This window comes from Netta rufina, assembly GCF_964035555.1.
Source record: "Netta rufina genome assembly, chromosome: 8".
Classification (NCBI taxonomy): Eukaryota; Metazoa; Chordata; class Aves; order Anseriformes; family Anatidae; genus Netta; species Netta rufina.
The window spans coordinates 21469378-21485019 of NC_140131.1; the positions used below are offsets into that span (position 1 = coordinate 21469378).

The 15642-nt window shown below is 51.7% G+C and overlaps 2 protein-coding genes across 2 annotated transcripts; both read right to left on the bottom strand.

Annotated features, from left to right (window-relative positions):
• Nucleotides 1–887: 887 nt before the first annotated feature.
• Nucleotides 888–5411, bottom strand: RNASEL (ribonuclease L; the record flags this gene model as incomplete). Its single annotated transcript, XM_084291175.1, has 6 exons — nt 888–1023; nt 1730–1851; nt 2616–2727; nt 2829–3019; nt 3417–3505; nt 3890–5411. The coding sequence occupies 6 exons, from the start codon at nt 5409–5411 to the stop codon at nt 888–890; spliced, it is 2172 nt and encodes a 723-aa protein (XP_084147301.1).
• Nucleotides 5412–11684: 6273 nt separating this feature from the next.
• Nucleotides 11685–15440, bottom strand: RGS16 (regulator of G protein signaling 16; the record flags this gene model as incomplete). Its single annotated transcript, XM_084291117.1, has 5 exons — nt 15330–15440; nt 14167–14268; nt 13489–13550; nt 12133–12299; nt 11685–11885 (listed from the first exon to the last, which is right to left on the bottom strand). Exons 1-5 carry the CDS (start codon nt 15407–15409, stop codon nt 11685–11687), a joined length of 612 nt encoding a protein of 203 aa, XP_084147243.1. The 5' UTR covers nt 15410–15440.
• Between the last annotated feature and the right edge of the window lie 202 nt (nt 15441–15642).

Below are 15642 nucleotides of genomic sequence, written 5' to 3' on the forward strand. Positions count from 1 at the left end.
AATAAATAAATAAATAAATAAAATCCACTATCCAGCCCATTTCACAAGGGACCGTATGCTTCCAAGGAGAGGAAGCCTTCAGCACCCAGCAGAGCTCTGGACTGCCTTCCTCTCTCAGGTAGAGATAGGGACCTCGTTCATAAATATGTAGGAAACATTTTTCCAAATTTATTCCCCGTTTGGTTCTTCATAGGCTAACAGAAAGAACAACAATCAGTTTAAAAAAATCATTTCAACAGCTGGAAAACATTTCCATAAGCAATATATAATCATTATGCAGCCCCGCAGGAACTGCTGGCAGAGAAACAAACAAGCCCTTGGGCCATCAGGATGCCACCGGGCTCCAGAAATGGGTTTGTGCTGCTCAGCCCCAGTAGCAGAGCTCCGGGCTGCTGCGTATGAACGGCAGGGTTGGGCACCAACAGCATCTCTGCTTCTGGCTGCTGTGTTCAAGGAGTGGAAGGAGGGAATTCAAGTCTTGATGGGGTACCTGGGTGGCTCATAAGTGCTGTCTGTAGAGCTGCCTGCTAGGGAAACTCCTTCAGAGTCCCTGGTTGGCAATACCTGGGCTCTTCTCCTGCCTCTTGCATGGATTGGGAACATGGGGCCTGTCCCACATCTCCTTGCTCTCTGTAAGAATCAGGGAGATGGGGACAGGAAGTCACAGGGGACCTGGGCTGGCACTCAGCCTGGCTCCTTGCCCAAGCCCTTGTCCTTACACCAACCACTTCTTCCGAAGCACCATTCATTTCGCCATGCTCTGTATCTGCATGTGCTCTCCCATCTCTTTACCCAATTTCTTCAACTCTTTCTTCAGCTGAAGAAATCGAGAACAAAAGGAGGCAGAGCAAGTGGGGATCAGCCATGGGACGTGAGGCAACAGCCTCCTACAGAGGAGGATCCTGAATGTCTACAAAGTGGCTGTATTTGGGATGCTGGCGTAAACAGTTGTAGACATAAATGGTCAGTGCTGGAAAATTCTTCAGGAAATACTCAGCATAGTCCCCTGTTATTTTACTGATCCTGAAACAGAACAAAAACAAAGTTTTTAGAGCACACCCAGGGAGTCCAGGATGCCCTGGTTCCTCCCTCGCATAGAAAAAGCCATTCCAGAGGCTGGTAAAGCAGGAAGATTTCCTACAAATCCCTGAGCTGTAACCTTTCCCTTCCCCAAGTTCTGGGCTCCATCTTTTTGCCACTTCTCCAGCACCTCTATCTGCCTAGTTCCACCTGCACCTTCACAGAAAAGAAGTGGTGGCCTCAGCGAAACCACGGCTCGGGGTTACCACCACCATGTCACGGGGACCGCCGACCACAGGGGTAAGACGCCCATGATTGCAGAGGGTTGGGGATTCAGGACCTCCTAGCAGGACCTCCTGACCCACTCAAGCACCTCAGCACAGCAACCATCAGCCCTTTGGAAACAGCAGCGAGGCAGGCAAGGAGGCTTCTCAAAGCTGAGATATAAAGATATCACCCCTCATTGCAGAACAAGTCTGGGAGTCAGATTTTGTTTCTGATCGGACTGCTAGCTGCCAGGACACAAGCTCTCCCACACCACTGCTAGAGGACACAGCCCATCTAACAAATTATGTTTTAATGGACTTCTACATCCTGGCTATGTCCTCCCTTCTGAAGAACATTTTGCTCTCAAAGTGACTGAATCTCGCAGATTCCTAGGTGTCCCCAGCAACACAGGTGTCGCAGGCACAAAGATGCAAACATCTACCTTTCATTGGGGTGTTCATCCAGGTTTCTGATGAACCTCAGAAGGTCTGTGACATTGCTTTTATAATGGAATATTTTTCCATAACTGGATTTTTCCATGATACGCAGAACCTCTGGATGAATCTGAAAAAAAGGTGACAGGTTATTCCCTACCTTTCCCCACCATGGAAGTAGCACACACACCTCCACTTATCACAGCTGCTGCCTTCCTGCAGAGGCATCGTCTTGCACGGATAAGCCTTGTGACACTTCAAAGTGGGTTTGCCAGCATGAGCAGAAGACTTCACTCTACAGGACACGCACCGTGCAGACCCCTGGCTCTGCAAAGGGCTTCCTCTCCTGCCTTGTTGATGCAGGGTGTTATATTAGGACTGCCAACATGGCACAGCAGATTTCCATGCACGTCTGGAGGATGGCCCCGTTGACGGCCTCTCAGGCTGCCCTGCTGAACAATGCCTGCCAGATCTCACACTATGCACAAGGCCTTTCCAGGATGCTACCTGTAAAACCAGGCCCCACTTCACTGCTTTTGAGCCAAAACAAACACTTCTGCCAGAAACTTGCTGGGAACAAGGGCCAGAGGTTCCTGTCTTAGGGGTCACACTAAGTACCCTTGAAGGTTTGCCCTTAAACCTCCACCCCCAACTACGAGGATGGATGCCTTACATTTGTATAAGGAGTGCATTACATGAACACCACCACTTATTTTGATCTGGGAAGTCAAAGGGTCTGTGCAGACACTGCACCTCTATATTCTGTGGTTGTATCTGCATGGGGCTACTTTTTCCTCCTTATGGGTGTTAGATGGAGCTTGTGAAATGCTCAGGGAAAGCTTCTGCTGGATATCTAGCACAAGCTCCACATTGATCCAAAGAGAGGATGCTTACCGTCTCAGTCCAGCATGGGTAAGGACTCCCAGCATTAATAGTTTCAAAAAGATCTTTATCCCGTTTGAGATCCTTGATTTTATTCCAGGTACTCTTCAGGAGGTTGAACCTGCTGTGGAACAACAAGCTTCGTTAGCTGCAAGAGAACATCACTGTCTCCAGCACCACAGGCAAATCCCATACCAAGAATGTTCCTTTACTCCCAGGACTTACGTCTGTTTGCTCCAGAAATAGGGGTGTTTGCTCAGACCCCCCCATCCCTGGTCATCGTGAGAGGCCAGGCACTCTATAAGGTCCAGAGCCTCCTCGTAATCTGGGGAATCTGCATCCAAATCCTCGATACTGACTTCACGAAGGGGTTTCCTACCCCCTGCTAAGACATATAGCACGAGCCTGCTGAGGTCCTGCAAGGAAACATATCACTCAAGACACATGAAGCTTCTTACCAAAGGGACGAAGTGGGAGCAATGTTCATAAATGGGGAAAATGCACGTGTAGACATGCACCTATAGGCGTGCACAAACACAGACGGGAACCCTGAAGCTGTGTGCACAAGGACTGAGGGGTCAGGCACTGTAATCCTGCTCCTGAGGTATCTGGGGAGGTCCCAGCACCAGCCACAGCCTTGCACCCTAATTCATTCTCATGTGGGGTTTGCTCTTCTATGGGCTTGCCCAAAAAAGAGTGAGACTGCTCCTTCTAGCTGAGGATGCACAAAAGCTTCTCCTGGGATTCACAGTGAAAGAAGATATCAGAAGTAGATGATATTTGAAAGCATTTATTGATTTGGAGGGAAGTTACCTGTAAGTCTGAGCTTGTAAGTTCCTTGTTGCCTTCAATCAACACTCTGTTGTTATCAAAATCCGCCAAGTAAATCTTGCCAGCTAAATCTGAGGAAATAAGAGAAAATATCAGCAAGTGATGGCAGAGAACCTTAACGCAAGTTTGTCACCGTGTTCTGGATAGGGCCTTCTTTAGGAGACTTCTCTGGAAAGACTTGCTGTGAGTTGAGCTACCCACAAAGCCCTGACAAGGCAGGCAGATCTCATGAGGCATGTCAGGCCGATCTATTCACCCTCCCAGGACTGTCTGGCAGCACACCTGTACCTACCCTAAGAGAACAAATGCCACAGACATCCCGTTCTGCATAAAGATACCTGCACTGGTGTTTCATATCTGATCTGAGGCAGGGGGTGTTAGAAAGCTACGAGGCACCTCCTCTGAACTATAGGCGACAGGAAAGCAAAACAAAAATAGATAGAAAACAAAACAACCTATCAAGAAGTTGCTGGGACGCAGAGCTTGGTGAGCAAATCCAAGGGAGTGCAGCTCTCTCACTGCCTGGAAGATCATTTTCAGGATGCCCTTGTAATCCTTTTCATCTTCTGGGTCCTGCAGGTGTTCTTCAAGGTTTTTCTCCCAGAGAGGGAAGCACAAGTACATGTAGCCTCTTTCCTTCTCAAACTGGAAGAGCTTCAGTAGATGCTCGCAGTCACCACACTGGTCGAGGAATTCCTTCTCTTCGCTACCCTGTGCGCTGAGGAATATTCTTACTGCCACTTCTGTCCCACCGTGGAGCCCCAGGTAGATGCCACCCCGGGAGGTGCTCTGGATTCTCTGACGGATGTACTGAAATACCTTTAGTTTGCCAATCATGGGCCGATAGATTTTATGAAGGCTTTGCAGCTGGCTCCTCCAGCGTTTGCTCTTTGGCTCCCAGTTTTCGTAGCTTGCTGGGACATACTTGGCATTGTACTTGCGAAGAAGACGTTGCATTTTATTAGAATATTTTCTATTTGCAATAGCAATAAGTTCCCCAATGTCAGTCCTTGCCTCTTTTTCACACAACATCTCTGCAATATCATAATCATTTTTCTCCACAGCCACCATCAGTGCTGTTTTGCCACCCTCATCTGCATCATCGATATTTATTTCATCCTTGTCCAAGAAAGCTTTCACCAAACACCGGTTCTGCATTTCAACAGCTAGGATGAGGGCAGTTTTCCCACTTTCATCTTTGCATCTGACATTAACACCACAGTCCAGCAGGAAATGGACTATAGAGACAGCCTCAGATATTTCCCCGTCACGGAACTTAAGGGCATGGATCAAGGCATTTCTGTCTTCATTGTCACAAATGTTCAGATCAGCCCCCATATCTTTGACAAGAGTTTTTACAATTGAGAAGTGGCCATTCCTACAGGCATCCATCAGTGCAGTCCTGCCCCCTTTGTTCAGTTTCTCCTTCTCCTCGCTGGTTACCCTCCTCATGTTCACATCTGCCCCTTTGCTATGCAGGTATCTCAGGGCTTCCTCCTTCCCATGCCAAGCAGCCTCCATGAGAGCTGTGAAGCCATTGTCGTCATGATCATTGATATCAACCCCATAACCAAAAAGGAGCTCCAGGATTTCCACGTTTCCCACAATCGCTGCCACAATAAAGGCGGTGGCGCCGTTGTCCTTCCTGGCGTGTGGACACGCGCCTCTGTCCAGCAGGAGCTGGACCATGTCCTTGTCCTCAGCCTGCACAGCACTCTGCAGCGGTGTCCAGCCGCTGCCCACCTTGGAGTTCACATCTGCCCCTTTCTCCAGCAGCTCCAGCACTTTTTCTCTTTCAGAGTTTATCACAGCAACGTTTAGCTTGGAGGCGAGATCATCTGCAGCCTCCATGCTGGATGAGGCGGCTGCCTCCTGCGCCCCGGGGCAGGCTCGCTGCAGGTTACCTGGTATTTCGGTGGTGTTTTCGGGAGGAGAACACAGCAGGCAGGCAGAAACCGGCATTTGCATATGCGACATGCGGAACCGTGCTTAACGTATCTAAACAAATCAGAAAAGGGGCAGAGCAGCTTTAACTAAGAAGCTTAAATTCACAGTACTGCAACCCTCGGGAAAGGCAGACATCTTATTTTCGCTTCGTTTCGTCTCCCCTCCTCCCCCAAACCACCAAGCAGCAAACAAATACCGTATTTCGCTGAGAAATGCACTGCATCTAACTCCCGTGCCTTTTGCTGCATGCAGACGAATAAATCGTTGCTTTCAGAGGACCCAAAGCACCCCGCTCTTTCCTTAAAGCTGGGGGGTCCGCGAGGCAGAGCTGGGTGTGGGCAGGAGCAAAGGAGAAGGCACAGCCACTCTCTGGAGCACCAGGCTGGAAAAGCAGCACAGCATCCCCCCGGCACGGCCAGGGGCTGCAGACAGCAGGGGACACACGGATGCTCTCACCTACCACGGACTGCCGCCAGCACAGAGAACCTGCAAGAACTGGAGAGGGAAAGAGGTGGAGGAGAAGGTGTCCGAGGCAGAGGTTTACATTTGTTCTGCCCCTTTTTCTGTTTCTACTTCCTCCACCAAGAGGCAGAGCTGCAGACGTCCTGCCCAAGGAAGCACGAAGGGCTGCTCCCTTCCCCCTGTCCTGCAGCCAGACGCAGCTGCGCACTGCCTGACACGCAAAGTCCCACAGCCCTGCCTGCTGTCACCCAGGGCCGCCAGCCCCAGGCAGGAGGGGACAGGGACCCCTGCCCAGCTGCAAACCCAGCAGCAGCTTAAAGCAACTCCGAAGCCAGGGAGCAGCTTTTCCCAGCAGCGTCACGAGCACAATTTCTCCTCCCACTGGACGGAGCAGCGCCTGGGAGGATTTGATCTGCTTGTGGGGAGGGCTGTTGGTTTTTTTTGGGGGGAAAGGGGTGTTTGGTGACATTGCAGCACAGGAGAGAGGTTTGCAAACTCGCTCTCAGCAGCTAATAGCACAGAGATGTTAAATGCACCAGTACTGGTCTTTTGTAGAAGCTTTTCCACACTTTTTGGTAAATCCGTCCTTGTGGCCAAACCAGCCAAGCTCCTGGATCTCGCCCAGGCAGTCACTGAGCCCCAGCTCCCTACCCGAGCTGTGCTGGAAGCAGGCAGCTGCCCCCTCTCACCCAAGCATCACTTTTTGTATTTTCCTCCTCTCCTACAACAGCCCCCAAGACAGCCTGCCAGAGACCGAGCTTCTTCCCCCAAGGGAACACCAAATTTTAGGTGACCATGGACAACTGTGGTGGTGCTGTTGTTCGCAGGCTGTAGGCCAGCAGATGGGCGCATTGCAGGGATTGTGAGGTCCAACGATGACACCATCCTCTCCAACCAGAGCAGAGTTTGGGCTCTTGTCCGGTGACTTTGTTGTGTTCCCAGTGTGCCAGTGGGTTTTGTTGCTGAAGATAATTATTTTGGATGTCCTTCACATAGCTGCAGTGGTAATTTAAGGCTCAGAAGCATCTTCTAAAGAGAGACCTTCAGCTCATAGCAGGGCTGCGTTGCAGTCCTTTGACCCATACAACCTGTGATTAAAAAATTCAGGTGACAACACAACACCAATGCCACCTAAGTAGAAGAAAATCTCCCTTCAGGAAGCTGATTTAAAGTAGCTCCCTATCTGATGGTGGAAGGATGGAAGGGAGCCAGCTCTGACAGACACGCCATCAGAAGCAGCTCCCCACAAAATAAATCTGTAAGTATGACTGCAGGCAAGGCAGAACAGACTCAGGATGCCTTCCAGACAAACAAACAGCTTTGTGGTGACCGCAGTGCAAACACTGCTGTGCAGCACGACAGTAGTTAGTTACCATGAGGATAATGACAATAAGAAGCCAAATTGAGGACGGGAAAGCTTCTCGCTTGAAGGATGACCATAATCAGCCAAGGGACAGGAAAAGTGATGGCCACCAAGTTCAGAGGAGCTGCTGCTCTCACCTGCTGTGCTCTACCTTCTCCCTCTGGTCTCAGGGAAGGAAAACATCACAAAAGTCACACCGCCACAGCAGACTGTGTCCCTGTACCCTGCAGCCCATCACTACAGGGCTTTCTCTGCTTTTTGCTGCAGCTGGGCCAACACCAAGCCAGAAGCAAGGTGCTTGCAGCCATCAAGCAGAATTGTTGTGCATCTGTACACCAGCAAAGCAGGGCTTCACCAGAGCAAAACATGGTTTTCCCCAAGATGGTTTTCCCCATTTTTTTCTCCCCAGCAAAGTTGGATTTCCCCATCTCTCCTCCCTGCTCCTAACTACTTTTGCACAACAGTAAGTTCAAGCACAACTGGGCAATTTTTGGAGAATAGAAAGGTCTCAGAGGCTTTTTAAAGCATAGGAGCTTCTGCAAAGTGCTTGTTTGCCCCCTGCAAGACAGGGGCTCAGGAGATGATCCTCCTCATCCTCTGTGCTGATGGATGCTCACCCATGTCACAACCCTCCCCTGAGGCAGCATCCACGCCCTGGCTACCGCCCACAAAACCATGAGCTGAAACATGACAATAAAAACTGCCTGCCAAAGTTAAAATAATTTTTTTAAACAAACTATGAATAGTAGGATGGGGTTTTTTTTGTTCATGTTCCTTGCGCTTGCTTCCTTATTATATTTCTAAATGGGAACATCCCGGGGTTTATATGCTTGGCCATGCTGCTGGGGCTTGCTGGAACACAGCCCTGGAAAATAGCCTGCAGAAGGATGCGACCCAAGCCCTGGTAGGGGCAGCTATGAACACAGCAGCATTGACCAAGATTCATTTTGCAGTGGAGCATTGTTACACTTTTCACCTGAATTTGCTGACCTTTGAGGCTGCTGCTCAACCCTGACCAGCACAAAAAGACAGCGAGCCCATCAGCAAGAGCAGACTCACGAAGATGTAAGGGCAACATCCAGGCACGCAGAGACCCCACCAAGCAGGGCACCATCCCCAGTACCTGGGCAAGAAGAGCAGAGCAGCTCCTCAAAAGGCATCCAAGATCACCCAAAACAGGTCACAGCAGCAGCTGTGCAACTACCTGAGCCTAAATGCATTTTCCCAGCTGGAGGTGGTTCCCAGCAGCGCTCCTCCCAGCTGTTTCTCATCCCTTGCCCTTCCCCACAGGTTGGGCCCAGATTACAGCATGTCAGAGCAGGCTTGGAGCACGGGGTTTCAGAGCCCAGCTGTGTGCTCAGCACCCCTGCAATGCCAGGAGGCAGCATTATTGCCTTTCGCTTTGTATCATGAGGCACTGTGCAGGTAGGAATCCTTGCACACAGCAGGGCAGGGTTGGAAACCGCGGCATTTAGTTGTACGGGGAAGGGAGGTGAGCCATAAGGAAACCCATCACATGGGATTTTTGGAGCTTTAGGAGGAAGCAGCAGGCTGGGAAGTAGTGCAGTGCAGCTGCTCCCTCCCCAACAGCTGGCGCAGAGGCTGGCAAAGCACTGCGACACAGCCTGCAGCGTGTGCAATACCTCAGTGCATCCCCTCTGCCGCTGAGCTTCCTTTAAAAAAAAAATAAAAATCCAGCAACATTTTATAACATTTATTTGCAGGCTTTTAAAAAGGATATAATGGATGAACACATGCAATGACACATCAGTTTGCCCCCACGTGTGCACACCAACACGTGCCACCTGCCCAAATACGTGCCTTCACAGGGACCCCACATATGTAGCTGCACAGTGAGAACACAGGTGTGCAAATACACGTGGGGCACGGTGCTGCTCAGGGCAATATCTCTTGAAACCCTCAGAGCAAGACATCTCTCAGGCCCACTGGTGATTGCTTTCCATGCAGTAAATCCCCACGCAGCCCAGCTCATGGAAACTCAGCCCTGCAGCAAGTATGGGCTGTGCCTGGGGGGCAGTGCCTGCCTTGGCTCCCCACATCCGAAATCTTCCCTTCTGCTACCAAACTCGCTGCCTCTACCCTGGGAAACTTCAGCTGTGGTTTATGGGAGCCTTCAGCTCCTGGTTCTCAAGGCGGGTCTGTGGTTTGTTTGTTTTTTTTCCCAAGGCTTTAAAGGTTTTGTTATATTAGCACGGGGGGTTGACAGCAATTGTGGAGGACAGGCTGGACGCAAGCAGGGCTTCTCTGGTTCTGTCAATGGAGTTTTCTCTCTGTGGAATGAAAAGAGCTGCAAATGAGATGCTCCAGTGCCAGCTGTAAAGGTCTCAGTGCTACCACCAAGACCAAAATGCAGTCTGGGATATTTTGACACACAGGGCACCAAGAGTGGACACAGCCCGATTTCCCCCTAAAAAAAAACTCGCAAAAATATTTTAATTCTTAGCTAAGTATTTTTATTAACTTTTTTTGTTTGGCCAATCTGAATATTTTTGAATGTAAAATCATGTTTAAATTAATTTCAAGGTGTGCAAGGTTATTGATTTATTTTTTTTTAGTCAGACCCTGCAGTTTAAAAGAACATGATTTTGTTTCTGCCTGCTTCAGTTCTGCTCTGGTGCTCTCACCGAGTCTTTCTTGCTGGATAATTTAAATACATCCTGGCTACCTTCCGCCTCATTTCTTCCTTCTCAAATAAACGTTAAAATAGGCAGTTTAATCTGGCTTCCTCCATTTAGGTGGATAGCAACTGTAGGGAGCAGGGTTGGGAAGGGCTGGTGTGTTTTTGCACACCTGGGTTGGTTTTCACCTAGGGCAGCAGCACCTCTGAGCTACACCACCCCAAAGCATCCCAGACGGGGGAGGCAGCAAGAGCTGCACTGGGGATAGGATGGTCTCTGACGCTCCCTCTAATGCCAGGTGCTTCCCCCTGGAAAATAATTCACTCATCAATGGAATTAATGCTAAATCTAATGTTATTAATGATAGTGAGCCAAAGCATCCTTTACATGAACCCTCCTGTGCTTAAAAGTCAACCGTGTCCTACTGATATTAAATGGGTATTGTGAACTGCAGTCCTGAGACACGCTCAGAAAAGGGTGAGCAATATAAACAGCACTAAATACATTGGCAATTGATATATTCATAACTTAACTATTGCTTTCAAACCTTTCGTGAACTGTTTATTTCTCTCCCATGAGCCAAATGCCAAGAGGAAGTTTTACTCTTCTCAAGTTTCCCCCTTGCCTTTCTGTGTTTCTCACATTGCAAGTTTTAAAGTGACCGTAAATGTGCCTCAAGCCATGTGCCGCCAGCAGCTTTCCTTACATTGTGTGCTTTGTAACAGCCCCCCAGAATGCAAAAATAAAGTAAAAGCCCACAATCAAACGTGGTGTCACAGCATTGTCCTCTTTACAGTTTATTTTGTCATGACAATGTTATATTAGTAATAAAAAATGGACCTTTGTGCATCATTTACCTCAGTAACACAACGAAGGTGGTTCCAGTTGTAAAAATAAATAATAAATAGCAAAACATCTTAAATGGCCCTGTAAATGCAGCCGGGACCCACCAAGACTCAGAGGTAGAATTGGGAAGAGTCAGAAAAAAAAATCCCCAAACTGGTCCTTGGAAGTCCTTGGCTGCAGACCGGTTTGCCAGCCAAAGAAACACCAGGTCCGACTGCAAATCAGGGGAAAACCCCATTTTTTTCTCTTCCACGTGTTTAAAACCTAAGTTTTCAACACTCGAAGTGCCTGTTCTACATGGCTATTCTCTGCCTAGGACAAGCTGCTAGCCCACGTGCCGAGATGCCGGTCACAAAGCTCTATTTAAGGGAAAAAAAATAAAAATAAAAAGGAAACGGCATGAACCGCAAAGCATCCTTTTATGGCCATCAACGGTCTCCGTGCTCTCAGGAAACCTCAGACCCCGCTAGCAGCCCGCCAGTCGCAGCTCTCCCCGCTGCTATTCGCGTCCCTTGCCCCGTGGTCGTGCTACAAAATCCATTTTTCTCTCTCGAAGTTATTATACAGAAGCCGTGGGAGGCATGCTGCGTGCGGCAATATCTAAAATAAATTAATTTACAAGCTCCTCGGAGCAAGGGATGTGTGCATGCTTCGAGTGGTGCTCTTCTCATAAATATGTATCGTAATATCAACGCTAAAATAAATAACAACGATAATAAAAAGTTATGTGTGTGACCTAAAATCGGGTGCAACCTGGGGTTCAAACAGCCTAAGCGAGGGATAACAATGTCACCGCCAGGCCTCTGCTGTCCCCCGGCCTCGCAACTCGCAGGCCCCGCAGGCGGCCCCGGTGGCGGTGGCGGCGGTGGGGTGGAAGGCCTCTCTTCACGGTGGCTTCAGCAGAAGCGCTTGAGGTGCCGGGCAGCCTGCCGAAATGGCAGGGCTTCCCCTCCCGGCCTCCCTCCCGAAGGCGGATTTGGGTGTGGGTCTGGGTCAGGTGTGCAGGCGCTTGCTGGTGCCGCGGCTGGCAGCCTGCTTGGTCATGTCCTGGTAGGAGGCGGACTTGAGGAAGCGGGGGTAGGAGTCCTTCTCCATCAGCGTGCGGGTCTTGGCCTGGGCTTCGTTGAAGCAAGCGGAGGTGGCCCCTGAGAGGTTCTTCCTGGTGATCTCCCTGGTTTCGTGGTCGATGTTCACCTGCGGGGAAGGAGAGCCCACAAATGTTAGCTCAGCATTAACCTCCCTCCCATACAGTCTTCTCCAAGCGAGGGTGAAGACACTCCCAAACCTTTCCATCCCTTCATTTTGGGGTGCCACGTGAGGTTAGAAAGCTCCCATGAATCAGGGCAAATCTTCCTATCCAACTTAACAACCCCCCCAGGGATATTTTACCCCTTCGCCTTTCTGTTCAGTGCCACCTTGCAGAGGCAGGAATGGCTCTCACCTCCCTGGGTGCCTCGCTTTGGACAAACTCCTCGAAGATCCTGTTGGCCTTGGAGGCCAGCTTGGTTTTCGACCGGGTCTTTTTGAAGTCCTCGCAGGCCAGCCAGAAGTCCAGGTTCTCCTCGCTGAACTCTGTCTTGAGGAAGGTGTGGAAGGCGGTCACCCCGTCTGCACAAAGGAGACAGAAGTGGTGAGTGGGGACCAAGGGGATGAAGGGGACAAAGGAGATGAAGGGGATGAAGGAGATGAAGGGGACGAAGGAGATGAGATGAAGGGAATGAAGTGGACAAAGGCACTCAGGAGATAAAGGGGCTGCTGGATGTGGCACTGCCTAACCAGCCTCTCCCTGGGAGACCAGCCTGTGGCATCTGTGGGTTTCCTTTCCCTCCGGACAAATTCCACCCTGTGAGCCTCTGCTAATTGGCCTCGAGACTCCAATAAAATCCTTTCCCACAGACAAGTTTTATTTATCTGACCTTTCTGTAATGAGTCTTCAGAGTGTTTTCTCTACAGCTTCGGAAAAGAGCTAATTCTACCGATGGAGAAATCCACTGAGGTATGAGTACGCCTGCAGGAACTGAGCAGCGATGGCTGTGTTTTTATTTCTCAGCTGAGATTTGGGAGGAACGAGTTGCTGTGGGGCATGGAATAGTGCCTGCAGCAGGAGAGCCGTGTCTCTATTGCATTAAAAAGCTGCAGATGCTTGCTAACCTTCACAGTGTGTGATAAACGCTGGGAAAATATCCCTAGCCCCTGAGTAGCACTGCAGAAGGACTGTCTGTTGCTGTGGAATAACTTTAAGCTAGACAACTGCTTTTGTATTCAGATTTGGCACCCTTGCTGGCCACCACCAAGACCTTAAGGGAACCCTGTGCATCACCAGAGTTACAGCGAATTTTGGAGGGGAAAATGGTGCAGTTCAGGAAAGCAGCCGGATGCTTTCTCCCCATGTAAGAGCCATCCCTCAAAGCACAGGACAGGCAGACAGAGGGCAGCAATGTTTTCCGAGCAAATACAGCCTGTGTGAAGGTGGCTGCACCAGCAGCAGGCGTGCTGGGCATGGCTGGGGGTGGCGTGGTGACCCCACCAGAAGGTACACACCACCAGCTCGCCATGCCCACCCTGCTGCTCCTGGCCCAAGAAGCCGTGGGACAGTGCTCTTGCCCCCCTAGAAAGCACCCAGCCAAGAGGAAAGGGTAGAGTCTGGCTGAGTGTCAGCTCTGCCAGGGCAGGGAGAGCACCTCCTGAATTTCTAACATATCTAATTCAAGGAGGAGACCAGATTTCCTCTCGCACTGACTCCAGGCATACGTCCTACACGCTCTCACCAAGGGGAGAAAAGAAAAATCCTACTCACTTTTACTCTTCAGGAGCTGATCGAAGGATTCCCTCCACTCGAGCACCTCTCGTGAGGAGTCTCTGGAAAAGACAAAGGACGTGAGGCTTGCCGTCTTGCCGGCGAAGGACGGGAGCGCTTCGTTAAAGCAGTTCATGATGAGACAGTGCAAGGAGGGAGGCAGCGGCACCCGGCGGGACACCACAGCGAGACCCCAGTATCCATTACCTGTGGGCCCTCTTTCCTTTCTCTTTTTCCCTTTCTTTTGCCTTCCCCGACGGCTCCCCAGACCTCAGCTCCATAGCGCAGCTTTGGCCAGGCAGTCTTTAGGGGATGCTCAGAGGAGCCCTTTTCCCTGGTGCCAGCCCAGCAGAGCCTCTCAGCACGAAGGTGCCTTGCCTCCAGCAGCAAGATTTAGTGTTTTTTTCCCAGCGCTGTCTGCATTCCCCGGGGGACCCAGGCACTGGTTTGAGAAACCAGTGCCTGCGGGAGCCTCTGGCTTTTCCTGCTCGATGCTGAGTCCCCGCTCCGCCTAATGCCAGAACATCAGCCCCCAGTCTGGCTTTATAACTGGTGGAGCTGGGACACGATCCGCCCCGCTGCCTGCCGGGGTGGGACCGTGGGGACGAGCAGCGCTGCATCCTCCCTGCTGCGCAGATGGGCAGAGCATCCCCCAGGAGAGCCCCCAGCTTGCCTTACCTCTGCCTGGAGCCCAGCTGCAGCTTGCCGGCCGCCCCGATGCGGTGTGCCAGCTCTGGTTTGTGGAGCAGGATCCCCAGGCGGCTCTTGAGTTCCTTGGCTCTAGCAGGGAGGAAGGGGAGAGGTGAGAATGTGGGGACGTGGGACCGCCACCACCATCCCCTCTCGCTCCTTCACCTCCTTTCTTGCCTTCTGCCGGGTGCAATAAAACGATCCCCAAATTGCTTTTTCCTCTCCCTGGCAACCAGGCTCAGCAGTGCTGGGTGCGTGCATGGGGCAGAGCTGCAGCCCTGGTGCCCCCCCAGCTCTGCAGCCCCCTCAGGAGCATAAACCCACAAACCCAGCTCCTTCTCCGCCCTCCCAGCCACGCAGCGCTGCTCTCAGCACACTGGGAAAGTGACAGCAGTCGCTTTCAGCTCGGCAGAGGGGGAGCATCTCCCTGCTGTGCTGCTGCTACAGCTGCTCCCTGGCTGTTTTGGGGGTGCTACCGGCCCTGCTGCCGTGCTGTGGAGGTGGTGGTGGCACCATCCACCTGCCCCACACCTCCAAGAGCCAGAGAGAGTGGGGGCAGCGCAGCTCCTGTGCCACCTGGGAGCCGGACACATCCCTGCCGGGCATCTCTGTGGCAATAGGGTGGGAGCTGCTGCTTCCCCGGCTCCTCTCCCTTGGGTGCCCCTGAGGCAGCGCGCAGCCCCGCTGCTATTTGTGTGCTGCAGCTCCTGCAGGCATCCCAAGGCACCCGGACAAAAATAAGCATTTAAATGTCAAGGCAGCGGCATGGGGCTTCGTAGCCATGTTTGGCGGGATGTCACTGAGCGCCGACAAAAATATTGCAGCTGCCAACCTGGAGCGAGCTCTGCGAAGACGGAGGCAGCAAAACAAACCTCGTGCGTCTGCACAGAGTGACACGGGGCAGCCCTGCCCGGCCTCCGTCCCCTCTGCACGTTTTGGCTTCTGCGTCCCCTCCAGGGGAGCCTCACAGCTGCGGCCACAGCACATCACGCTGCCTTCCCCAGCTGCGTGTTTCTCTGCAGGCTGCACCCGGATCTCTATCAAAACACCACCACAGCCACCACGGTGGACCCAGCTGCTCCGACGTTAGGATCATCTTTTTCCAGCTCCTCCTCTGCTTCCCAGCCCTGCGGCGTGGCAAAGCCCCTTACCTTTCCAGGCAAGTGATGGGAAGCGCGGCTACCCCTCGGCACATGCTGAGAGCTGGGCACCGAGGCATCCAGCAGCTCATCGGCTCCCTGGGGCAGCACCTGCACCACCGCCGCTGCTGCCGTGTGCTGGAGAAGCAGCGAGGAGCCGTGTTTATATGGGGTGGGAGGGCTGGGAGGGTACCCAGCACCACGCCGTGCTCCAGCCAACCACGAGCTGCTCCGGCAGCCAGCGCAGAAGATAACGGCTTGGGTAGGTGCTCAGGGAGGGGGGCGGGAGGCTCGTCCTTGAGCATCGCAGTCAGAACAGCTTCCT